This window comes from Diospyros lotus, chromosome 5 (genome assembly GCF_014633365.1).
Source record: "Diospyros lotus cultivar Yz01 chromosome 5, ASM1463336v1, whole genome shotgun sequence".
In the NCBI taxonomy this organism is placed as follows: Eukaryota; Viridiplantae; Streptophyta; class Magnoliopsida; order Ericales; family Ebenaceae; genus Diospyros; species Diospyros lotus.
In genome coordinates this window covers 8,681,991-8,709,515 of record NC_068342.1, presented here as the reverse complement: position 1 = coordinate 8,709,515, position 27,525 = coordinate 8,681,991, and the positions used below count along the sequence as shown (strand labels likewise).

General features: G+C 36.7%; 1 protein-coding gene across 2 annotated transcripts; it reads right to left on the bottom strand.

Moving 5' to 3' along the window:
- On the bottom strand, nt 1–25,902 carry LOC127801962 (protein EMSY-LIKE 3-like). 2 transcript variants are annotated; one of them, XM_052337530.1, is made up of 11 exons: nt 25,595–25,902; nt 4,702–4,913; nt 4,503–4,612; nt 4,133–4,382; nt 3,832–4,038; nt 3,686–3,754; nt 1,198–1,446; nt 1,022–1,090; nt 811–874; nt 501–537; nt 1–413 (listed from the first exon to the last, which is right to left on the bottom strand). In XM_052337530.1, exons 1-11 carry the CDS (start codon nt 25,620–25,622, stop codon nt 410–412), a joined length of 1,299 nt encoding a protein of 432 aa, XP_052193490.1. In that variant the 5' UTR covers nt 25,623–25,902; the 3' UTR covers nt 1–409. The 2 variants fall into 2 exon arrangements, with proteins under 2 accessions (XP_052193490.1, XP_052193491.1); XM_052337531.1 differs by lacking the exon at nt 501–537.
- Nucleotides 25,903–27,525: the final 1,623 nt, after the last annotated feature.

The following is a 27,525-nucleotide window of genomic DNA, read 5'->3' as shown; positions in this document are numbered from 1 at the left end:
TCCGCATAAAAACAAAATGCTTTGTACAACACCATTAGATAAATACTAAAATAATTTTACACGAATCATAACGCTCCCCTGTCGCTGCTTATGAAGACAACTAACTTCATCTAACAATTTTGCCTACTATACTCTAGCACGTGTCAATGTTCAAAACTTACAAATAGCGGATGGCATCGTACAACAAAGACCACAGCCTTGCTGCAGTCACAAGGTCGGCTAGGTTCAATAAATGGAAGAGTTCATGCACGTCTGCTCCCCACTCGGATTTGGATGGATTGCCCCATTTGAATGCGTTTCTACCCATTCAGAGTTAAGAGGCGGTCATGGCCCATGGCATCTGCCTTCGTTGTTCCCGTCCACAATCTTGGTTCAACATTCTTGCTCCATGGGCAAGAAACGGTCACCTTCATCTGTATTTAAGCAGCAGGCAGCAACAGATTAAAACTACTAAAGCAGGAGAAATGCAAATGCTGAACAATTATTATTGCAGCACCAACCTAAGACGACTTGATTTCTGTTTGTTCCAACACGGAACTGACATGAAGCAAAATACAATAGTGAGGATTGAATTGAATTGAATTGAATTGAATTTTCAGGATCTTGTCAAATATCCTATTCTTAAATGCTCACATGCCACCATTTTCCATGACAACCACGATCAAGGACACGAGGTTTCCCCATAAAATGCTATGGTAGCATGAGATGCCAAACTTTCTATGATAATTTTGCATGGTTGTACAATATATACCTGTACAACTTATTAACATATGTAGAATATAGCATAGAAATGTTTTAAGCAATTTATACCACTTTCACCATCAGATATACTTGCAAGTCGGGCAATTGCATCAATGAGTGCTTGCTCATGCTCCTGCATCGCATAAATATCAAGCTTTTGTTGTGAATATTGCTAGAAATGACCTCGGCTAAATATTAAAAAGAAAAAAAAATGTTAAAAGTAAAAGAGTTGGTAGCAGTGAGAAAGTAATTCAGCAAACTGCATGGATGCTTCACGGACCTTCAGCACCTTCTTTGCTCTACCAACTTCAACTGGATCAGGATGGCTACCACTAAAAACTCTCTCCACCTATCAAAGAATGAAATTAACGATATGGAATAGAATATTTTACCACTTACCTAGCAAAAAATAAAAAGAATGTCCAACTGAAACAAATTGAGTTTCTTTCCACCGACCTCCTTAATTAGAGTATCTGTGTGAAGTATCTTAATTTCATCTAATCCTTTCTTTCCTATGCCATTCTGCGACGGTAGAATATCCTTCCTCGAATGACCCTTTGTGACCCCCCTACCTCTTCCTCCTGCAGAACCACCATCACGTCCAACAGATCTTCCCATCATATGTCCTGATCCTGATCCACCATAGCCCCCTTGATGAAAAATCCCAGGGTCTTCACCCTCCCATTGAATATCTTCAGGAGAAATCTGCCATGAAAACAAAAGACTAGGGCTTGTTCAGTTGTAGAAAACATTTGCTAATTTTTTAAACCCTAATTTTCAATTGAATGATTGAATCTCCAATTAGAAAACAAAAAACTCAATTTTTTATAATTTTTCAACTTTACATTATGAAATGGAAAATGTTTTTCTAAATTTTCTAGAAATGAATGCTATTGATTTTTAAAAACATAAAATGTTAGGACATTTAGTTATAAAATTGGAGTTTGAAAAATTAGAAAAAAAATCTTCCACAACTGAACAGGCCCTAAATGTTTTTATAGGAATGCTTTCAAGGACAACTAATTTAGTGTTTGGTTAGATCATTTAAAAAATGCTTTTTAGTGTAGTCATACGTGTTTGGCAAGTGATTGAAAGAAAGTGCTTTTGACAATAAAAATACCAGAAATAATACTAACAAAGAGTTTATGCAGTTAATAATTTTGCCTACAATAATTTTATTTTTTTTGCAGCAAAAGCTCTAAATTACTTCCAATTCACAGCAAAAGAAAGCTCTTGATGTCCATAAAAGTGGTTTTTTGATTTTGCCAAACACCACAAAAACTTATAGAAGTACTTTTATTGAAAAAACAAAAGGCACTCTTTTAGCTTTTCACCACATGACCAAACAGGCTTAACAGTCCTGAAACTTCTCTGGGTAAGCAACATAAGAAGTGAAACAAAAAAACAGAGAGGGAGAAGATCTGTAAATTTGGGCCACTGCATCTGCATGTGCTCCTTTCATAACACATGGAGCTTGACTGCCCAACATAAAAATTGTGGTGGTAGTGCAGGTTTATCACTACCAAAAGCTCTCTACCCCGGCAAAACATCATATTCAAGCATTCTAATTTTTGGAAAAATATATAGCAGCACAGAACATAAGACAACTGAAATGAGATTTTCCAAATCATTCATTTGAAAGGAACATCACTTCTGGCACTCACTCCCTGCCCCATCTCCTATCACTACCAGTAAAAGCTTTTTCTCTCCTGGCAAAACATCATATTCAAGCATTCAAATTTTTGGAAAAATATATAGCTGCACAGAACATAGACAACTGAAATGAGATTTTTCAAATCATTCATTTGGAAGGAATGTTACTTCTGGCACTCAATCCCTGCCCCATCCCCCCCCCCCCCCCCCCCCCCAAAAAAAAAAAAGCACGCTTACGGACCTATGGAAAAATTCTATTGTTGTGTCTACCTACCCAGACAAAACTTGAAAATGAAGCCAACAATTCAGCCTTCAGGAGACAAAAGAAGCTGAAAAATATATATATAAAAAAAAAAGAAAAAAAATGAAAAACAGGACAATCATTATAACCAAGACTCTTTGGCTTGATGTGGCAACATGGAAGCTTGATATATAAACGAAGGCCCCAAAGGAAGTGGCTTTCTCAGTAACACCATTGTATACTAATAATTATTTTAATTAAATGGAAATTAAAGGCAATTCTACTATGTTGTACTCTTAACTGCCTACACAATGAACCTGGGAAGAAGCTGCTTACAAGGGAAGACAAGCTCACATCAGAAGAGATATATGTACTGTTTAAAATTATTAGGATGTTGTGGTCCTAATTGAGGCCAATGCAAGTAGTCGAGTACAGTGCCCAAATTCTTGGTTCCTCACCCAAGTACAAAGCTATAAACTTAGTGTACATATGCTCTAGTACAAAAGTAGACCATCACAAACTAATCAGATGGGCAAAGGGCTGCTCTAGTTAATGGTAATATCTGGGACCAGACAAGATGGAGCTGGTTCATTATTGGCCCAGCTTCTTGGAGCTGCTATGCCAGGACATGAGGTTTATTATTGGCCCATAGTCAGGGAGACACTCTGCCAGGACTAAGACATATCCGACATAGATTGTCCTATACATATCAACAATTGCCTACACATTACAGTTTGCAGTAGTCTACAGGTCCTAAGCCTAGCAGCTAAGGCACTGAAAGCCGACAGACCTCCTTAGTGGATATCACTACTGACAATATAGTCCAAGCAGCCTTCAGAAAGGTATGAAGTCATCTCATGGGTCTTTTATTAATTGTGAATCATGTAACAAACACGCAACTCACAGTCATGAATAGGCATGCTTCCCAATCTCTAATTGTATTCAATTTTGGCATTTCTATAAATTCAATTTGAACTAGCACATTTTGAGAGAGATTTTTTCACATCATAAAGGACATCACAAATATTGTATTCATAATTAATTGTCTACCTCTGCAAGATTGACCCACTCCCATGTTTCATTTGCAGTACCAGCATCATAAACTAGAGCATGGCATCCCTGAAAGTGATCCAGACAAATATCAACAGCACAAACCCTCAAAAAAATGAAGTCCACAAGTAATAAACCAATTATACCTCAACAGCATTGTAGTCGGTAATAACAGCCTCGTAAAAATTATTATCATCAGGCCACCTGGTCCGGACTTTCCTCCCAATCAAAGGATCAAATGATGCTCCTTCAGCAGGTTCACTTGAAAACCGATTACCAATCTGACCCCTTCCAGTTGGACCCGATACAGGGTATTGCATTTTCATTGAGGATGCCTTTGATAACATCTGACCCTGTTAAAAAAATCAGAATATAGTGAAAATACCAGTACCAGTAAGAGAGAAAATATAAGTTTCCAAGTTATATTTCCAGTTCAAAGTATCTAACTGATTTATTCTTCTTGCCCTTGGCTCTGACAAGAGGTCCTCGTTTCGCAGCTGAAGAAGATGGTTGGGTTGAAGCAGCCACTGTTTGTGAATGGAAAGGAGTTGGCCCACCAAATGATTGAGAAGGTACAGACATGTTTATCTTCTGTTTTTTGCGAGATGCTGAGACAGTGGGACTGGGCACTGGATCATGAACAGCTTGACCAGTGCCATGGATGCCAGCTTGAAATCCACCAGCTTGTCGCCACTCCCTACTCGTATCAACCATATGCTACCCATTAGTGAATAGTGATAGAGATGGCCAAATTTTCTCTATCAGATAAATGGACTCACTTATTAGAACAAAAAAGCTTACTATCAGACATTCAGACCTTATTCTCCGGATAACATCATCGGCATTAACCCTGCCAAGAAGCTCTCGGTGTTCTTCATTTGATAATCTCAATTCTTTTCTAAGTTCAGTTATTAAACTTTCCTTCTCCTGAAGAAAATATATTTAATTGAGCAGTCATTAAACCTGATCAACCAAATAGATATTTTTGATCCCACAGAGGAAATAACAAAAAGTACCCAAGTAATGGCATCAGCTTGAGCTTTAAAGGCTCTTAGGACTGAACTGTAAGCTTCCTGCTCAAGCTGGTGAATTTGGGCCTCCATGTCAGTTTCACCGTACATTCTAGGGTATGGGACAGAACCCATAACAGCAGATCTTCCATTGCCTGCAACACGACCCCCTCTTGTATGCCTATTTTGATGTGATGGGGGCAAATCATCATCAGTTCCTGCAATTATTTCACAATGAAAAACAAGATTAAAATTCAATGGCACATGGACAAGTTCCACCACAAGAACACTTAGCTGGGGAGCAGTCCCAGTTTACAACAGAGAACAGAACAGGATATGAAATGAACAAACATTTCAACCTCTGACAATACTGAATGGAAAGTGATGATAGTTTGCTTCAATTAATAATTTTGCAGAAACTAGGCCTCTTCAAATGGTGACAACTTGTGACAGTTAAAAACCATTGTGTGCATCTCTGATATGTAAATAGCAGAATTATCCAACTTATGGATCCTTCAACTTTGAAGGAATTGTTTTCTTTTATTTATTTATTTTGAATAAATTAGAGAGAGGTCAAAAAGAAACAACATAAAAGGAGTGAACTATATACAGACAAACTTATCTGCAAAAAGCAAACAAAGCACCAAAACTCCAAAACTAAAGATGCTCACCAGAAATGAGTAGAAGGCAAGAATGAAAAATGAGTAGAACAAGATAACTGGAAAAATAAAGAATGAAAAACGGAGCCTTTAAATGTATGGACTGCTAGGCTCTGATTTCTTCAAGTACTATTTCCCTCCCTCCCACAAATGCCACATAATTAAAAAGGGAAGGAGACACCAAAATTTGTTATGCTCTAAACAAGAGAAAACAGGGCCCTCGTACAACAACAATATATGAAGACTTAATCCCACTAGGTCAGCTCCATGAATTCTAACTTATCAATCATTTCTATTTATAGTCATATCTTCAATGAGGTCCTTATAACTCATAGCATACCTAGGAGCTCCCACTACATTTTTTGTCTTATCTACCTCCTTTGCTAAAAACTCTCTATGCCATCCACTCTTCTCATAAAAAGCCTCTTTGATCTTCATTTCACATTGTCAAACCATGTTAATCGTGTATCACACATCTTATTTTCAAAATGAGCCACTCTAATCTTACTATGAATAACCTCATGTCATGTACCTATTGCCTAGGGTTTTGATAGGAAATTGGAAGAAATTGAAGGGGAATCAGATTGAAAGGGAGGAAAATACAGCAAGAATTGGGGGAGGATTACAGAGAAATCAAAGGGATCGGGAAAGAATTCAAAGGGAAATTGAGAGAGAATTGATGGGAGGGAAATGACGGAATTCAATTATCATTCAAAAACATGTCTTACAAACAATTTTCAGTAGCTTTATATAGGTACTCAACAGAAATAACAAACAAGAGGAAAATACAAGTAAAATGTAAAGTAGGCTAATTACTATTTTAGCCCTAGTAAAACCCTTGGGTCCTGACATTTTCCCTCACCTTAAAACATTTCTAGTTCCCAAAAAATGACAAACCTCCATAGTTTCCAATATGCTTTTTCCTTCATTTCCACAACTTGGATGGAGAAATTTTGAAAAACCTTTGTATGCATAACAAATTTGCAGTAGCTCTCACATACACCTCAACTAGAACACACCCAAAATCAATCACTCTCCGTTGTCAAAGTGAGCAGCTGAAACCTGCAGTCTGCTGTTCTCGCCAACTTTCCCCATCACAACTCCTTTGATGTGGGCCGGTTTGAGTCCAAAGGATTGGCTAACTCTGACCGCAACTTCCTTTAATATTTCATCACCATCTAGTGAAATTCAGGATGTTAGATACGCATCTTTAACTGCAGTTAATGTGTCTTGGATAGGCCAAGTGTCATTCTCTATTGCAAAAATATCTGCAATAACATCTAGATGTTGCAATTGAGAAATGTACTCACTTCCAAAACCCAGACAACAATTGTCTGAGAGCATCAAAATTAGGAATTGCTGCACACTAATTCCAGTCATCAATCCATCTTTCAATATAGTTGAAAGAAATCCTAATTGGCCAATTGGAGTAAGAACAAACATAGCAGCAGGTGCTTTGTTCTCGACCACTAAATTTTTTACTTCTCTAACTATCTCCCATAGCTTTCCTCTAGCTACAAATTGTCGCCAAAATTCCTTATAACTTTGAATATGCTCTTTACTGAGAGGGTTCCTGTTAGGTTCATAACTCTCTACCGTGTACCTAGGGTTTAGCCTAGGGTTGGATTGGCAATAAGAAGGATTCAGTTGAATAGAACCAAGAACAGAACGATTGGAGACGGAATTTGGACAGAAATGAGGGAGAAATTAGAGAGAAATGAGGGAGAGCTACAAAGGGGAACAAGGGGGAGAATGGGAGAAAATTCTAGAGAGGGAAATAAGAATATTCAGTTATCATTCAACATGCTTTTCCATCCTCTCTATCTGTGGCTTATATAGCCTCACAGTATTGCACATGCACTCATGTGCAGTTACAACAGTGACCATAACTGCCTATAATTAAAACAAATATCTATAACAAAAAAAGGAAAGGAAATTACAAAATATGATAATGTATGTAAGCTAAATACTATTATATTTCCCACTTTATCCTTGGGATCCTCAGGGTCATGACACTATCAAAAGACTTCCCCAGGCTGCTACACTAACGGTAGCTTTTGCTTCGACCTGTAATAGTCATCAATAAGGATCGCACACTAGGACATGCCTTGAATAATTGTGATTCCAGAAGTTGAGCAATAAAAGTTCTTATATTAAAAATCCTGTCATGCGAAACACGCATGGTGTCTATCTCTCTTTTTATCTCCATTTTATGATTGAAAGAGAAATCAACATATCTCTTTTTAGTGAGTATGTCCTGCTCTCTTGAGACATCTGCTTCAATTGCCTTTGTTAAAATCAACATCAAAAGCTACGCCGAACCTTCTGAAATCTAGCTTGCATCTTCTGAAATGACAGCAACATTGTCACACTATTTAAGATCAGTAAGATTTCCTCCTGCTAGTGTTGTCTTCACATTCTTGTTGCATTTTTTAACCAAAACTAAGGAATCCTTAGCCTTCTTTGAAATCAAAGGCAATGGAACAGTATCCTTAAGAACTCCAATATCAATTCCATTCCTCACAAAATTCCGATCCATGACACCAGACAATCCTTTAGTCCATGGACTAGTCACCAGGGGTAATGTGTTGGCCTTGGCTTCCTCCGTCACTTCATCAAATACTCTCCCATTTTCCTCTTGCAACCTTTCAGTAGGTGCATCTTGAGGTATCATTTATTCTTCTAACTTCTCAATCATGTCATGACCCTAGGAGCAATAGAGGGGCATTATTGTAATAGGGTAGAATAGTTTGTTAGGAATATTTTGCAGTTTGTTAGGAGCACATGGGTGCTGTTAAAAATGAGTTAAGAAACTACCGATGCCTATAAAAAGGCCAATTGTAAGAGGATGGATATCATGTGTAATGAAATGAAAATTCTATCTTCCTAATTCTCTCTATCCCTCTCTCATTTCTTCTCTAATTCTCCCTCCCATTTCTGCTGATTTCTCCCCCTCCAATTCTAACATTCAGATTTCTTCCTCTAATTCCAATCATAACCCTAGGTAACCCTAAAAATGATATCAGAGCCAATCGTTCCTTGACTATAAATTCAATCATTCCTTAGAAGTTGTGAGTGAGTTGGTCGATTTTTTTCGGTCGTAATTCTCGTCGCCGATACATAGCGGAGTCCGACAACCTCTGTTAACCACAACGAAGTTGACGGTCTGGGTAGCTGGACAGAGGTGGGTCGATCAACGATCAAGCCGGAGGCGATGCAAACGGATGGTCGTTCGTGAGAGGCGACAGTCCGTCGAACGTGACACGAACCAACAGGCATTCACGACTGTAGCAGACAAAGAGTGCGGGCGTTTCAAGGTAATCTTGAGTCCGTCAGAGGTTGACGCATACGGCCAAGAGGTCGCGACTGGAGTGAGAGACGCGGTTTGGTCAAGCGACTGGAGTGGGGACCGAAGGTTGACGTGAATGGCCAAGAGGTCGTGACTGGCGCAGGAGTTCCAAGTGATTGCGATTGTGCAATGGGTTTTTGGCGATCGTGGTTGGTCAAGTGAGGAAATGGGTGTTGCGGCCGAGTCAATTATAGTGGGTTTTTGGCGATTGTGCAACAGGTTTCTCACGGTGGTGCAACGGGTGTTGCGGTCGTTAATTGCAACTGGTGATCAGGTAGAACCCAAGGAAGGAAGCGTTGATGCGTCACTAGTTGGGCTATCCTTGGCAAGAGGTTCGCGACTAGAAGTGATTGCAATTGGAGCGAAAGCAGAGGAAGTAGACGAGAGGCTAAGCAAATTTGCCGACTGAAGGGTGTGAAGCTTTCCATTAGAGAGCATGAGTCGGACCAAACCTAAGGAACAATCGTTGAACATTGACGAGTGCAACTCAGACAAGAGACTTTAAGCAACACCCAAGCGAATTCTCACGAGGTTACATCAGAGCCTGTGGTCCTCGGCTGAGATTTCAGGTGGACATCGGCTATTGAAGCAAAGCAGAGTCAAACGACATTTGGAGGTGATTCCAACGACATCTAATATCTACGTCAATGTCGATCAAAGAAGAATCCGAGCCTAACAACAGGTCTCAGCTTATAATTGAGGCCCATATTTGAAGGTGAGCTAAAGGTTCGAACTTAGTTTTGAAAGGCGAAGCAAGAGGAATTCTTGGCGATTCTCCTAGACAATTGATGTGGGGAGATCGACTATCCAACGAATCCAGGTCAATGCATGTGCAAAGATTTTGGATGGAATTCGAGTGACTTTGGGAACTCAGAGTTAGCAACGAAGAGCGTGACAAATTCTTAAGCGAATTGCAGAAGCCTACCGTTCCCTAGAAGCTAATCGAAGTTGTTCAGATAAGTGATTTTCAGAAGTAATTGCACAGCGAAAGTTTTGGTTTCAAAGTGCGCAGTGGAAGTAATTGTGAAGTGGAAGTGTTGGTTTCCGAAACTGCTTAGAACAAGTTGTCTTCTGAAACTGTTCAAAGTTAGTTGGTTGTTTGGGGTTGACTCGAAAATTGATTTGAAGGACGTTTAGCAGCAGCTAAAGGCTAATACAGATCTAGGCTACTATTAGTGACAATGTCTGAAGTGGATTAGGGTTGTTGAATTGGAAGCAACAATTGTAGTGGCTTGGGTTTGCTCAATTAGGTTCTTATGAGTTTAAGGTTGCTAAATTTTAGTACCAAAATAAGTTTTCGAAAAGGTCATAGGAAGTTGATCAAGAGGCTGTTACAATGGTGAATTTTCAAGGACTGAACCTATCAAGATGGCTGAAGGACTTCTTGAAAGTGCACTGCCATTTGGGAAAACATTCAAGGAAGAATGTGATGCAACGAGGTAAGTAATCAAGGATGTCAGCAGAAAGTAGGATGATTTTTTGATCCTATGTTTTTAGGGGTGTGCACGGTTCGGTCTGGCCGGTTTTTTGCCAGTTTAATGTGCCGAACCGCACATGCGGTTTTCATACATAATCAAACCGAGCGGTTTGATTTGGTGTGGATAAACCGCACCAAATCGCACTGCATTATGCGGTTCAATTCGGTTCGATTTCCGCAGTTTATCATTTCATTGCTCTAGCAGAGCCTGAGACAAGTTTGACAGTTTGTTGAGTGGATACAAAGCACGCAATAACCGATTGCGATTAGATAAAACAACATACACATAATATTGAGAGAGAGAGAGAGAGAGAGAGAGAGCAACATCAATATACTGATTGTGATTAGGGTGCGACGATTCAAACAGACTCGAAGCTTCGGCGGCGGCGCAGGCTCTCTGGCAATGGGACGAGGAAGAAAAGGGGGTGATCGAGGATCAGAATGGGAGAGGAGAGGGTGTTGCAACAGCGGGGGGTTGGGGTGGGTTGGGGTTGATCGGCGATCGGCCATCGGAATGGGAGAGCAGAAGGTGCTGCGACGGCGAGGGCTGGGGTGGCTTGGGGCCAATTGGTGATCGTAATGGAAGAGGCCAAGAGGGTGCTATGGCGGTGGGGGTTGGGTAGAGAAAGGATGAAAAATGGCGATTAGGGTTAGATGGGTGGAACTTCGCCTAGGGATGTTATCTACTGCCGGTCCCAAGCCCGGATAAAGGAGGAGGGTTGTGTTAGGTAGCCGACAGCCAACGTAAAACTTAGTCGGATCCAAAACATTAACTCTAGACAAATTATGAAAAATCGTTTGGGCGTGGGCGTAATCCTTCATAGCGACGCGCTACACTGCCCCTGTGTAGTGACAAGTGAGCTAGAGCCGCTGCATCGGCGCCCGGATGTAGTGATAAATGAGTAAGGGTTCCCGCATTTGCTTGGACGGATTTGGGTAAAGAAGCTAGTCCAAAACCAAAATCAAAATCAAAATCAAAACCAAAATCAAAATCAAAACCAAAACCAAAATCAAAATCAAAATCAAAAACAAAATCAAATTCAAAGTCAAGGCCAAAAACAAAATCAAATCCAAAGTTAAGGCCAAAAACAAAATCATAGATTAAGGATTGGGTCATGGAACATAGGAACATTAACAGGCAAAGCTATGGAAGTGGTGGATGTGATGATTAGGAGAAAAATTAATATTATGTGCCTTCAAGAGACGAGATGGGTAGGGAAAAAAATAAAAACTTTATCAGAAGCTGGATATAAAATATGGTACATAGGAACTGATCGAGTGAAAAATGGAGTGGGGATTATTATGGATAAAAGCTTAATAAATGAGATAGTGGATGTAAAGAGAATAGGGGATAGGATTATTATGGTGAAGATTAGTCTAGGAAGAATGAGTATGAATATCTTTAGTACATATGCACCACAAGCGGGGTTAGGTGATGAGATAAAAGTAAAATTCTGGGAGGACCTAGAGGGACTCATACAAATGATACCAAGAGAAGAAAAAGTGATTATAGGAGGTGACTTAAATGGGCACGTGGGTAGAGACGGAAACGGATATAGAGAGGTACACGGAGGATATGGATTCGGGGAAATTAATAATGAGGGTAAATCTATCCTAGATTTTGCTATGGCATATGGGCTCATTATAACCAATACTAGGTTCAAAAAACGGGACGAACACTTAATCACATATAAAAATATCACCTCAAGCACCCAAATAGATTACTTCCTCATGAGACAAGAGGATCGGTTATGTTGTAGGAATTGTAAGGTGATACCGGGAGAGTGTTTGACTACTCAACATAAACTTCTAGTACTTGACATCCAAGTAAGAAATTGGAAGAGAAAAAATCACATAAAACAAAATCCAAGAATCAGGTGGTGGAATTTAAAATGGGAGAAACAACTAATCTTCAAAGAAAAATTAAGGGGTAGAAGGGAATGGAATGGAGAAAGACAGACAAACCAAATGTGGAAAGAAATGGCTAATGCTCTGAGAAGCACGGCAAAGGTAGTCCTTGGAGAGACAAATGGTAGAGCCCCTAACCTTAAGGAGTCTTGGTGGTGGAATGAAGAGGTACAATTGAAAATTAAAAATAAGAAAACTTGCTATAAGGCGGTATATCAATGCAACAATGAAGAAAATCAAAAAAATTATAAAGAAGCAAAAAAGGCAGCAAAAAGAGCTGTTAGTGAAGCAAAGTCAAAAGTATATGAGAATCTATATAAACGACTTGATACAAAAGATGGAGAAAATGATATATATAAATTAGCTAAAGCAAGAGAAAGAAAAACACGGGATTTAAATCAAGTGAAATGCATAAAAGATGACAATCAAAATGTTTTAGTAAATGAGGGAGCGATTAAGGAGAGATGGAATGAGTATTTCACAAAATTATTCAATGATGGTGGTGACACAAGAGTTAGGTTGGGACATCTTAGTAACTCCGAAAGGAATGTGAGCTACACATTCTATCGACGCATAAGTTCAAATGAAATAAGGCAAGCATTAAAAAAGATGAAAAATCATAAGGCAGTGGGACCAGATAATATACCAATAGAAGCATGGAAATGCATGGGAGAAGAGGGCATCTCCTGGCTAGCGCAACTATTTAACGCCATCCTTAAATCAAAAAAGATGCCAGATGAGTGGAGGAAGAGTACTTTGGTTCCTATATACAAGAACAAAGGAGATGTTCAAAATTGTGAAAATTATAGAGGAATTAAGTTAATGAGTCATACCATGAAACTCTGAGAGAGAGTAATAGAGCAGAGGCCCAGAAAGGAAACAAAGGTGTCAGAAAATCAGTTTGGTTTCATGCCTGATAGGTCAACAATGGAAGCTATATATTTACTGAGGCGTCTAATGGAAAGGTATCGAGATCATCAGAAGGACCTACATATGGTGTTTATAGATCTAGAAAAGGCCTATGATAGGGTCCCTAAAGAAGTATTATGGAGGGTTTTAGAGAAGAAATGAGTGAAAATAGCCTATATACAAGCCCTTAAGGACATGTATCATGGTGTAGAGACAAGGGTCAGAACATGCGGAGGGGATACTGAACCATTTACAACTACAATAGGACTGTATTAAGGTTCTGCACTAAGTCCATACTTATTTGCCCTAGTAATGGATGAACTCACTAAAGATATTCAAACAGATGTGCCATGGTGTATGCTATTTGCAGACGACATAGTGTTGGTGGATGAAACAAAAGGAGTGAACACTAAGCTTGAGTTGTGAAGAAACAATTTAGAATCTAAGGGATTTAAATTAAGTAGAAAGAAAACAGAATATATGGAATGCAAATTTAGTAAAAATGCAAGAGTGGATGATGTTATAATAAAATTAGAAGACCAAATCTTACAAAGAAAGGACCATTTTCGATATTTGGGATCAGTGATTCAAAAAGATAGAGAAATCCACGAAGATGTTGCACATAGAATTAAGGCAGGTTGGCTAAAATGGAGAAATGCATCGGGGGTGTTATGTGATGGTAAAATCCCATTAAAATTGAAAGAAAAATTTTATAGGACAGCTATAAGACCAGTCTTGCTGTATGGCTCAGAATGTGGGCAGTCAAATACCAGCATGAGCAAAAGACGAGTGTAGCGGAGATGAGGATGTTAAGATGGATGTGCGGACATACAAGAAAGGATAAAATTAGAAATGAAGTTATTCGTAATAAGGTAGGAGTAGTGCCAATTGAGGAGAAGATGAGAGAGACTAGACTAAGATGGTTTGGTCATGTGAGAAGGAGAGTAAAAGACGCTCCTGTGAGGAGAGTTGATGAAATGGGACAATTAGTCACAAAAAGAGGTAGAGGTAGACCCAAGAAGACTTTGAGAGAGACATTAAAATTTGATATGAAATATATGGATCTAAATGAGGATATGACAAAAGACAGAAATACATGGAAGTCTAGAATTCATGTAGCCGACCCCACATAGTGGGATAAAGGCTGGATATGTTGTTGTTGTTGTTTAGGGTTAGATGGGTGGGTTTTTGGGTTTTATAATATTAATATATTTTTAATTTTTTAATTATATATATTTTTTGGGTGGTTTGATTTTGAACCGAACCGCCAAATGCCCAAATTGGGAACTGCGCGGTTTGGACATTTTCAAACTATTTCAGACTGACACTTTAAAAAAACCAACCGGTCAAGTTCGGTTTGGTTGGTTTTCGCGGTCCATTGGTTTATTTGAACACCCCTACTATTTTTACATAAATTTCAGGTCAGGATTCCAGTTGAATGCTTTTTTAAGGAATATTATGCTTCCTTAATTCAGATTGGATATGAGAGTTGCAACGAAAAGCATGGGCTATAGCCTAAAGGTTATACTAAAAGCAACCAACAGATTGGAGGTATTCTTAAGGCTACTATGTCCCTAAGATTAGGAAGGGATGATGTAGTGGAGGAAAACTTGGGACGAGGAGTTGGGGGAACTCACTCCACACCCCTGGGCCCGTGGATGAACATTCTTACATTTGAAAGAGATAGGCCTCGATGGTGGATTAGGAGGTGCGAGCGGATGTTCTATCAATACCAGGTGGCAGAAAGAGAGAGGGTTAATATGGTTGCAGCCTATTTAGATGATGTAGCTAATACTTGGTTCCGAAATTGGTGCAAAGGGAGGGTGGAATGGAGTTGGCCAAAGTTTGTAAGCAACTTGTGTACCCGATTTGGAGAAAAGACCAAAATTGATGTTATCAAATGAGCTATTAATCAAGTAGTGTAGGGAGCTGATGAGAAGTATGAGGCCGATGAGGTCTTAAGAATAGGAATAGTAGTTGCAAAGAATGAGGAAAAACCTGAATTGAATCAGGCAATTCAAAATGACAAGAAAGAAAAGACAATTGTTGAAGAAAAGATTGAGGTTCTACTGAAGGAAAAATCTGCTGAAAGTGTGCCTTTGGTGTACTCCAACAATCAAAAAGTAAAAGTCTCTCCACTTCTGTGAGGCACGGAAATGGGAAAAACGGCTTGAAATGTTTTTCGGGCCATTTGTAATTTTTGAAAAGTTTCGGGTCGGGTCGTTTCAGAATTTAGATAAATTGGCCAGAAACGGGTTACCGACAATTGCCGCCCAGCTAAGGCACGAATCCCGAACCAAAGCTTCTTTCTTTTTCCCTCTTCTTCTTCTTCCAACGATTGCTTTCCAAATCTCGAAGTTGTCTCTTGTTGCTTTGGTGCTCCCTTGCCATCGTTCGATTCCGGTTGCCCTTTCTCTCTACCTCGCTTCAAGTTATAGTTCCCTTGTCGCTGGTCATTCCTTCTTACCCCTCTTGATTTTGATTCCGGTTCGTTCACCAACGATCATCCATCACTTCCAAATCCAATTCCCTCGCTGCCGATCATCCCTTCTATAAGTAACCCCCCCCCCCTCTCTGTTAATGTTTACTGATTGCTTTGCTAACATCTATTGTTAATTTGTTATTACCATTTTGATTGCTTTACAGATTTTTCTATTGTTGTTGTTAGTTCATATATTGTTAGTTTACCATTTTGATTGCTTTACTGATTGTTAGTTTCTTTAAGTAATTTGTTATTACAATTTTGATCATCTATTGTTAGTTTCTATTGTTATTGTTAGATGAATCAGAGTTGGAGTCTGTACTCTTTGATGAAGATGTTAATCAGTCTATAAAGACAAGGAGTGATGCAGTGAATGAACTTTTTTAATTGTATTATGTTTGATTTTGTTATTTAAATTCACTATTTGTTTTTAATTACTAAGTCATGTAAGGATAATAAAACTTTCTAAATAATGTTGATGGTTGTTTGAATATATTATGGAACTTATGTTTATTGTTTATATTTGTTTGTATTATGTTTGAACTATTTTTTATAATTTTTTATATTAAAAATTATATTTACAAAAAAACCCCTATATTTTTTAAATTTATAGTTTACCCCACATTTCCATTTCCTACTTTTTTGGAAAAATGCCGTTTTCATGCAACCTAGCTCCACTTGAGGAGGTCTCCACTGAAGATGAGGAAGGAGAAGAGGTTGTGAGATATTGTGAAATAGGGAGAGGACATGACTACACCAATCTTGGAGTTTGAAGGAGAATTGATAGCTCATTTAGAACCATTTTCAATGGCAATAAGGAAGAGGTGGATGGCCGAACTTGGCGATGCAGCAAGTCATAATACTATTACTGTTGAGAAAAAAGAAAAGAGAAAGCAAAAGAAAAGGGAGATACGAGATAAGAACAAGAAAAGGTGAAGAAGAAACCAGTTGGTAAAGATGGGCATTGGACGAAGAAACATCTCAATTGTAATAAGTTTCTTGGGGACAAGAAACCTTTCAAAGTGGGGGAACTGTCATGACCCTAGGAACAATAGAGGGGGATTATTATAAAAGGGTATTGTTAGGATTATGAGCTATTTTGAACACTCAAACAATGTTTACAAGTGTCAATTCTCTCAAATCCTCACCCAAAATCAATCAACAACAAAAATTATAAACATAAAATGAAAGAACAAAATTAAAAGAATGAAAACATTCAAACCATAAACAAGAGACAACAGTTTATCCTAGTTTGGATTGTTTGAAAGCAACCCTACATCCAATATTGAAATCACCCCGAGAGCAACCTTTATCTTATTTAGAAACCGATCAGTACAACAACATGATTGATCACTCTCTTCCTCTCTATCTCACTCGAATGCAATCTTCTTGGAGATTACAAAAAACTTTTTCGGACATAAGTCTTTCCTCTCACACATTGCACTTGAACATAGAGAATGAGAATGAATTGTCTTGCACAGACACCCCATACCCTCTATTTATAATAGTGGGTAGATATCTCAATGAAGACTATTAGATATTTACAATTTAACACCCCAACTATCACTAATTACAGATTGAGATATAAACTTCTATTTAATACTTCATTGTCACTAAAAAATGCATGATTTCACTGATCTTATTATCGTATACTCGAGACAACTTTTTTAACAGGTATAATAATTTGTTAGAGATATTTTCCAATTTGTTAGAAGCACATGGGTGATGTTAGAAATCAGTTAAGCAGCTAGCTATGCCTATAAAAAGACCAATTGTAAGAGAATGGATATCCTTTGTAATGAAATGAAATTTTTATCTTCCTAATTCTCTCTATCCCTCTCTCGTTTCTTCTCTAATTCTCCTTCCATTTTCTGTTGATTTCAACCTATCCTTCAATTCTAACATTCGGATTTCTTTCCTTTCAATCACAACCCTAGGTAACCCTAGGAATGTGACAAATCACTGCAACAAAATTCATCTCAACATTGTGGGTTTTAGAAATTGATTGAGCCTATATCTCCTTGAGAAAAACCGGACTAATTTCAAATCCTAAAGATCCAGAGGTGTTTATCTCCAATTCTAGAAATTCTCTGTTGCCTCTTGTTATTCTTGTCATCTAATTGACCACATCAATCATCTCTTGTTTTGAACTTCCGTGAATATCATCTAGAACATCCTCATCAAGAACTTCTTTTTCAAAGGAATCAGGGTGTTCCTTTAATTCTCCTTTTGCCCAAATATCCTGGATCAAACCTCTCGACTTACTGTTATTACTGCCAACCAGTGTTATTAAAGGCCTAAGGCACACTAAAGCCCAAAAGAGTGTTGGAGCCTAAGACGCAAGGCGAGGCGCGTGCCTGATGGAACTAGACACATGCTAACTAAAAAAAGAAAAGAAAAATATATATCCTGTTGAAGAATAAGGTATAAAATAAGTCTTCACTGTTAATAACATAATCACAAGCATGTTATTAAGAAAATTAAAAAATTCAACATATACTAATGAAAAGAACAATAAAAAATGCCAAAAGATACAATTTAAAAGTCTTTAAGTCAACTTAAATTAAATCTTAAAACAATTTATAAGTCTTAAATCTTAATCGAGATTAACTAATTATGTATTGTAAATAATCTAAAAATCATCCTCATCATCAAGATCAAACATTTCCATATTTTCATCATTAGACATCATCTCTAATATCTTCTTCCACATCATCTCCCTCTCCATCTTCATCTAGTTCAAATTCAATTGGAGCATTTGAAGTAGTAGCCCTTTTACTCATTGTTAAATTCGTAGTTGAAATAATAAATTTAAACTTTAAATAGTAAAAAATTAAATAAAGTAATAAACAATAAAATAAAAACCCTAAAAAACAGTTAAAAAAGCCCAAGCGCACCTAAGCCTAGGCCCACCTTGATGGTCTGCGCCCACCTAAAAGCATTCTAGGAGCCCAAGGTGCACCTAGGCATGCCTTTAATAACATTGCTACCAACACTGTCCTTACAGTCACCCTCCTTGTCAGTTCTGCCTAAATCAGAATACTTCTTTTGCTCAAAATTGGAGGTAAGCAGTGAATTAGTTTCCCACAATCTAGACTTCTCCTTAGACTACTCCATTTTAAGGAACTACTTAGGCTATAATGCTTCAAAAATAACATCCTTCTTATTACTGTTTTCTTCCTTAGACATTCTAAAATCCATTTTCTTAAAAATAGTTTTGTCTTCTTGAGTTGAACTATGAGATTTGACAATGGAGTTCTGATTCCATGGACAAATAGGGTAAGGATTTCCAACTAAAACAGGATCTGATCCAATTCTTCGAGGAGAGTAAGGATTAATAATAGAATCTAGTAGCTTCCCTATAATAATCAGATCGGAATATTATCTGGAAAGCAAACAAGTAGGTAGTTTAACTTGATTCTATCTAGCGAACATTATCATGTATTGGTCCATCATCCAACTTCTGAATTCATCCCAAATTTTGTGCATGTGATTGATATCCTCTCGCAATGGACCGAAAGCACTATCCAGTTTCTTATCCATCGCCAATTCTACAGAAACTTATCCATCGCCAATTCTACAGATCCAATACGAAATGCCCACTTTGTCATCATTGCCGACACTTGCTGCCATTGAGATTCCATCTGCTTCATCCGAATGTCATCTGCCATCAAAATTTAGATCGCTAGTAGAATCGTCGTCCGAGCAGCTAGGATATATTACCTAAGAATGAATGGCTTCCAATAGTTGCCTAGGTCTTCAAAAGCTTAATCCACCTCAAGAATTGAATCTGCCTAAATCTTGGTGGATAATCGATTGCCTTGAGGTTAGATAGCCAAGAGACCACCTCCGTCAGAAAATTGAATTTGCCTGAATTCAATTCGCTCCACTTGAAGCTCACACCACCTATAATTAATCAACTCAGTTGTTCAATCAATTCTACAACTACTTCCAAGAATGCCTACTGCAACCCAATTAGTTCCACAATATATCGCCAATCCGTGTCATCACCTACTCTGGTTTGGCAATCCATAATTCCAAGTCGATTGTTGTGGATAATTGCAATTTGTCGAACTCATGCAGTAGCTGAGGACTGACACTTTGCAGTGGATTCAAGGATTTGACCAGATCTCTGAATTCCGCCACTAAGAAAGTCGGAATTGAGGAATTGGCCTAGATCTTACGAACTCACCTGCTTCTACAATTTCTTATACTTGCCTTCAAATTCCGAGCCTCAGTTATCAGCCGTCAGTCAACCTCCATGCATCGGAATCAAATTTCGAGAATCAATCGTCTCCTATAATACCGTTAGAACCGCTTGGCCAAGTTGCCTTCAAGCCTTCACAATCTGGACCTTAATCATTGAAACTAATTTCACCTGCCTTCAAATTGAATTGAAACTATAGCCAATGATTGACTGCATTGATACCAAATTGTCATGTACTTAGGGTTTTGATAGGGAATTGGAAGAAATCGAAGGGGAATCAAATTGAAAGGGAGGGAAATACAGCAAGAATTGGGGGAGGATTATAGAGAAATCAAAGGGATCGAGAGAGAATTCAAAGGGAAATTGAGAGAGAATTGATGAGAGGGAAATGACTGAATTCAATTATCAGACTGAATTCAATTATCATTCAAAAACATGTCCTACAAACAGTCTTCTGTAACTTTATATAGCTACTTTACAGAAATAACAAACTAACAGAAAAATACAACTAGAGGAAAATACAAGTAAAATGTAAAATAGGCTAATTACTGTTTTAGCCATAGTAAAACCCTTGGGTCTTGACACCTCATTTCTAATTCTATCATTTTTTGTATGAAAACACATCCATCATAACATTTGCATCTCTATTAAGACTCATATTTTGCACATGTTGGTGCTTTATTGCTTAACATTTTATGTTATTCAATAAAGGTAATTCTACTCATCCTAAAAGAAAACGTTCCCAAAATATCAAACGCACTTTTCAGATTCTCGTTTCTCCACCCTTCTGTCACGAACCTAGGGTTCGTGATGGGTTAGAAGAGGAATTGGGGAAGAACAAAGAAGAAATGAAGGGGGGGATTGAAGAGAATTAGGGAGAAAGTTAAGAGAAATGAGGGAGAGCAGATTGGAGAGAAACGAGAGGGAGAATTGGTGAGAGAGAGAATCAGATTTTCTATTATCAATTTCAGCATACCCAACAAACCAATAGCAGTAGGCTTATATAGGCATTACAAGCTCACTAACGGCCTAGCACATGCACCCCATGTGCTTCTAAAATATTTTCTAACTATTATTATAATACTATTACTATATTGCCCTTTACTTACTACTTGGGTCATGACACCTTCTTCTTCTTCTTCTTTGCCAGCAACAATGGGGTTTTTTAATTTATTTTTTGAATTTTCATTTTTATTGATTTCACTAATAGGCTAACAGTCTTGAACTTCTAGAAGGAGCTATTTCCAAGCTACTTAATTTGTCTTGATTAGTGTTTAATAAAGTTGTTAGTAATGGCCGCGGGGGGGGGGGGGGGGGGGGGGGTGTCCAAGCAAAACAAATAAACCATGGGAATATCTGGAGACATTTTTAAACTACACAGGATCTCCATACAAATGGTCCAAACAAAGGGATTTGCGGGCGATTTACACTAAGATTTATCATCCCTGCAACTATTAACTAAATCCAAAACTTCATCTTAAAAAAAAAAGTGACCTTTCAAGAATTGACTTCCCCCTTAAAAAGTCAAAACTTCAACATGCCTATTTAGAATAAAGATTTTTACAGAATTTCATAATCCTTGAACACATATCTATAGCCTCCAAGCCATCAACAATCAAATTACATATATGATTATTTCTCCTACAAGCATTAGCTAATCTATGAAAATAACTAGTATTCCTGTTTTCTCATTTAACAAACAACTTCAATGAATTTTGCTTCCAATTAATTTCCTCCTGAACAAGAAGATGAGCCACTTTGTGATGTAGGACAGATATGGTATTCTGAGAACACATACTAAACCACTAAATAGAGGCCTATTAGAAGGTTAGGGAACATTGTTTAAAAGGCTAGAGTTTAGATACGTAATCAGTTTTTTTTTTGGGGGTGGGGGGTGGGGGGTGGGAGGGGGCAATTTAGAGGTAATAAAAGGCTAAAAAGATTAATTTTCAGGGTTGAAAACAGGTTTAGAAGCAAAATTACGAATATAATAATCTGAAAATGAAAAACAGAGAAGATAGAGAGAAACAGCTTCTAGGCATCATACTTTGGGTGGCATAGAATTGCATCGCACAATTCAAAGAAAGCGTAACATGCTTATAGAAAATTGTAGATAATTATTCCATCACTACTAAAAAAAAATATTACAATGGTATTCATAGAGCTCTAGTAATGCTATTCCTACTATGGCTAGGAAAATATTTTTTCTATCAGAAAAACTAAACAGAACTGAAACTACTAATAACAAAACTAAGAAAGGATCATAAATAAAACATAAACACATAATTAGAGTTATGAAAAGACCCTAGGAGACATTATGTAGAATCATAAAAATACGCTAATGCATAAAACATCAAAACGAAGCCAAACAAAACCTAACAAAGCTCCTAGGAAAGGCTTCCTCATCCAAAGCATCCCAAATCAAGGCTTGGGCCTTGGAACCAGTTTTAAGACACCTCTTATATGTCTAGAGGTTGCTGCCAGTGTCCTCCATCACCTTCTTTTCAATTTTTTAGAATTGTTTTATTGATTGTTACCTAAAGCACATAATGGCAAAACATTTGGCTTGCATTAGAACAACAACATATCTGCCTTAACCCCACCATGTGGGGTCGCATGAATTCTAGCTCGCTAGTCATTTCTATCTATGGCATTATCTTCTATAAGGCCCTTGTAAGTTTGTAACAAATAGTGACCCAATAAAACCATATATCATAAACATGGAATTTGTGTGTTTCTTTTTTTTTTCCCGTGGGGGGTTGGGGGGGGGGGGGGAGTTGGTCAAGTTTGAGAATTCAAAACTTTGTTGAACTCACTTAGTGGAACAAAGAACCCATATAAGAACTAGGTGTTGACTACAATGAATGTTGTTATTCCTTATTTAGTACATCATGAAATTTCAAGTGTTGCATAAACCGAATGAAAAACAGCCCATATAGTCAAGCAACATATTATTAAGAATTTTTAGCAACATAAAAATCTATTCTATTAGAGATGAGGATTCATCTTCTATCAATCTGCTTGTTTTAGTGTGGTTCGTTATGACACTTTCACACTAAAGTTTCTAATTTCCTAACAAGTATACTGACACATAGACAAATGAGTGAAGAAAGAGCACATAAAAATTCAAGTCTTATGAACATGATTTTTTTCTAAGCTTCAACAAGTTTTCAAGTTTGGACAATCTTCCTCAAGGTTGAATGTCTCAAAAGAGGAATAAACAACCAAGGTTCCAATTTGTTATGCTTTTACCTGTCCTATAAAATGAAGTACATTACTTATCAAACTCAACTATTTAGGCATATTATCTCTTACATTATTAATTTTACAAATAGTATATGCCTTAAAATATGTTACTCTCCAAAGAAAGCCCCATACAAGAAAAGATAACATAAAATTGCATTTGTCATCTACATACACTATCATCATGTAAGTGGTGTAGTTGCAATCAAAGCACTTCTATGAAAGGCATCCAGTGAACCAGAAACTCTGAAACAAGAATCATGGTGCTGATTTGAGACTTGGTGGCATTGAAATAGCTAGAACATACATATTCACCCCTTGCCCTGGTGGTATTATACAATCATGAGCAATCTCTTCATGTACTTGGTGGCAGTGTGTTATTACCATCTGCAATCTCATTGTCCTGGCCATATATGGCAATACTATTACCAACACAATCTCTCCAAGTCCTTGGAAAGAATATATAAAACTAGAGATGTGGCCCATATTATGTGCGTGGAAGTAAAAAATAAAAGATTTAAAATGAAAGCTCATTTTCAAGGGGTGGCACTCGGTGGTTACAGTTTAGTTTTTTGTTCTTTCTCTTGACAAATTTTAAAGAAGAAAATACATGAGCTTTGGTGTAATGGTAAGATTGTTCTTGTTCTTTCTTTTGGCAAATTTTAAAAGAAGAAAATAAGATGATTATTGTGTTTTTTATGCAAAATAATATATAAAGGGCATTCTTTGGAAATGAAGAAGGCTTCGCACATCGACAAGGTCTTTGCTTAAATAATAGAATAGAAGATATTAAGAAGGAACTATCCACTTATTAAATGTTCCCTAAATGCTCCATATATGATTTTTCCATTGCTACCTATTCAACTTCCAGTCATGTTACAAATATAGACCATATTCAAGTGAAAAATATGATTTTTGACCTTTCCAACTTCCACTCGCACTGTATATTAGAAATATATAACCACATTCAAAGTACAAAGAAGCCTGCATTTGTTACTACAGAGTGGAGGTACAATCTCAATCGTGCATTTGACATTTCCTAGGACAAATAAAGCTTATATTGAGTAAAAAGAAAGGGCATATTGCATTTTCTCCATAAAAAAGAGTGAAAGAGAGCCATACTTTTAATGCTACAGGATGCACACAGCTGAGAGAAAAGTGTTTAATGAAAAATTAAATTAATCAGAGTTACTAGATTCTTTTTTAGCTCTCCCTTCTAGTTTTTTTTATTTTAAGCAACAAAATACATATTAGCAATAAAGAAACCATGGCCAATATCAAGTAATTTGATATTGTTGATCTTGACACAAATGTGAGTATAAATGAATATTTTTTTTTTATAAATAAACATATATGGATAATATTCTCTCTCTCTCTCACACACACACACACAGACATAGGGGAATTTATAATTCCTACTGGAGTTGCATATAGTCTGTTGCACAGTTCTTACTGGAGAGCTTTTATTCCTTCCTCAATCAAAAGAAAAAGAACAAAATAAACAAAAATGGCAACCTCAGCTTCTCATGCACGTGCATGCTACTCACATGCACACCTGCCAACATGAGCAACTTCTATTAATTGCATGGAATTGTAGCACTTATCTCACCAATGTTCTTGTCCCTCAAATTTCTTTTAGTTCAAGGGAGTGAAGACAAAAGTTGACTCATGGAGTATGTAAAGTTGTCAAGAATGATGCTCAGATATGCAAGAGATTGGGGTGTGTGTGTGTGTGTGTGTGTGTATAGGTCCAGACATACAGGTCAGCATAAATAATACTTTTTTTTTGGCAGTTTCTGTTATTGAACAAGCCCACCACAAGGACAAGTCAAAAAGGCAGTTTTACTGGATTTAAACCAGTAAGGTTGTATGCTCCCAATATGAAGGACCCTAGACAACGGCTTCTTCTCTCTTTGTTTTGTTTGGTACATAAGTATTTTGTTCAACTTCACCTTTTCAAACTTTTAACTAAACCTCAGAACTATTGTTTTAAAAGGGGATGTTTAACAGGCAGTCAATGAAACATCCTATTCTTAACAATTAATAAAACAATATTGCTGTAATTATTGATTTAACGTGTTCCTGACCACATCATAAAATCTACTCGTGAGAGAGAACCAAACCAATATAATCCCATCTTACTCAACGTTTTAGTTTCTAAATATTACTGTTGACTTTTTTCCCCGGAACACATGGAAGCTCTTGAAAGCACAATAACCAAACCAACCTGTGTAATTACACATTCATGCCCAAGATTTCTCTCCCCATAGAAACTAATTTCATGCCAACTTTGAAGAGAACACTTGAGGCGTGCACTTCCAAAGATTCCCTAAATTCGCAAAGAAAAAAGTATCCTATTGTATAAGTTCTCTAAGCTCTCATTCAAAAAAAGACTACGAATTTCCCTCATAAATCTAAGCCATCACAGCTACCAAACCCAAACGCACGCGACAGACACAATCACAATATAATCCCATTCCAAGCGAAAAAGCAGAAATTCAAGCTGAAGCCGTTGATTCCGTCACTTGAAACCTAACAGTACCTCTCAAAATCGACAATGCCGGATACAACAAAACCAACCCAAACCCCAATTCACAATCAAAATGACGACGAGACACTAAATCGCAGGCAAATATTGGAACTTTCGTCGAAAGAGTAAACTCACCACTACTGTCGTAAGGCTCGTAGTCCATAGCCAGCTTTGCAAAACGCCAAAACCGACCAACGATTCAGGAGCTGCGGGGAAAATAAACCCTAGATCTCGCAGAAAGCTCCAAATGGAGAATCTGGCGAGAGGTTTACAAACTCGCAACCAACTTGAAATGCATTCGAAACCTTGGAAGTAATTGGATTCAGTGGAGAAATCGCGGACTCGAAATTTTGTTATAGGGCGCTTCGATTGTTTTGGTTGATAGTAGGGTTTGAGTTCCGCCACCCTTTCGCTTCCGATCCTCTTCGGGGCGTTCAGAGACACGTGCGACAGAGCACCACATTGCCAGCGATTACATCATCGTGAGGGTGGTTTCCACGTGTAATTAATTAACCAATAAATATGAATTATTTGTCTAATTTTGAAGGCAATATTATTTCTTATTTTGAATTATCCAACCCACTAAATGGGTCAGTTATATTAATTTTAAGTTTAACAAATGTTATATTTCAATTAATTTTTATAAATTAAAGTGATACACATAAAATTTATAATAATTTTATTTAAAACTAATAATAATTCATAATAATTTTATTTAAAATTAATAATATTTCATAATAATTAATTTTAAGTAGGACTATTATAAATTATTGCTAATCTTTGGTACAGCTATTGTTAATTTTAGATAAAAATTATTATGAATTTTATCAAGAATTATTTATCAAATTTATTAGTGAATATAGTATTCCTGTTTAAAGTTTTAATTATTCAATTATCTTATCTCCAACCGCTATCTGAATATTTTTTATTTATTTACTTGAATGTGTATATCACTGAACATGTCTCAGTAAAAAGATAATCAACACTTATTAAATTTTGCATAAAGAAGATATATTAGATTAAAAAGCTAATTTTATTTACCCATTAAATTATTTTTTGACCATCACTTGCCACACTCATAAATAAGTTTAATAAATAATTTTTACAAATTAACATGATATATATAAATTTATAATAATTCTATCTAAAATCAGTAATTAATTCACAGTAGTAAGTAAATTGATTATTAATTTTAGACAAGACTATTATGATTTTAAATAAAATTATTATAAATTTGTGTATATCATATCAATTTGTGAATGTTATTTGTGAGAATGGTATTTCCCTTCCAGGTTTGGGTTCGATTACTTGTTTTTATTACTATTTGAAACAAAAATGCTGCTTCCAAATTAGGAGGACCAAATTTGTTGTTAATATTTTGAAAAATTATTTATAATTTTGTGAGTCATCAAATTAAGTGTCAAGATTAATATACAAATAGCTTTACCATATTGATCCTACAATTTTGAATGTTAGTTTTTCTTATTCAAACTCTATAAAATTTAGAATTTGCCCAATTAAGTCATTAAACTTCTCAAAATTAATCATAATACCCATAAAACTTTGGTCGGGGATATCTTGGTTAATTTAAAACAAAAATAAAAATTAATTAATTAAATTTAAAAAGTATTGAAACAAAAAAGATTAAAGTTGATAAGGTGAGAGAAGAGTGAAGTGAGACGGCAAACAAGGACAGAAGCGACCAATAACTCAAAAAGATTAGGAGAGGAGAAATAAAAAGTCTTTTATCTTAAGCAATTGACTAAAATAGCATTTATTAATTAAGATATAGTTACAAAAATATTAAGATATGAAAAATATTATAAAATTTTATTATTTCAAATGTATTTATTAAACTTATCTAACGAACATTAGAAAAAAAGTCATATGACTTATTATTTTATATTTTTCAAATGTGTTTATCTCTCTTTTCTCTAAATAAACATATATTGAATCTTATAGATAAAAAAAATAACGCATATATCCTTCAATATATTTCAAAAATTTTAATAAACAGTTTGATAAAAAATTTGAAATGTTTCTCAATCTTATTTTGATCATTTTAT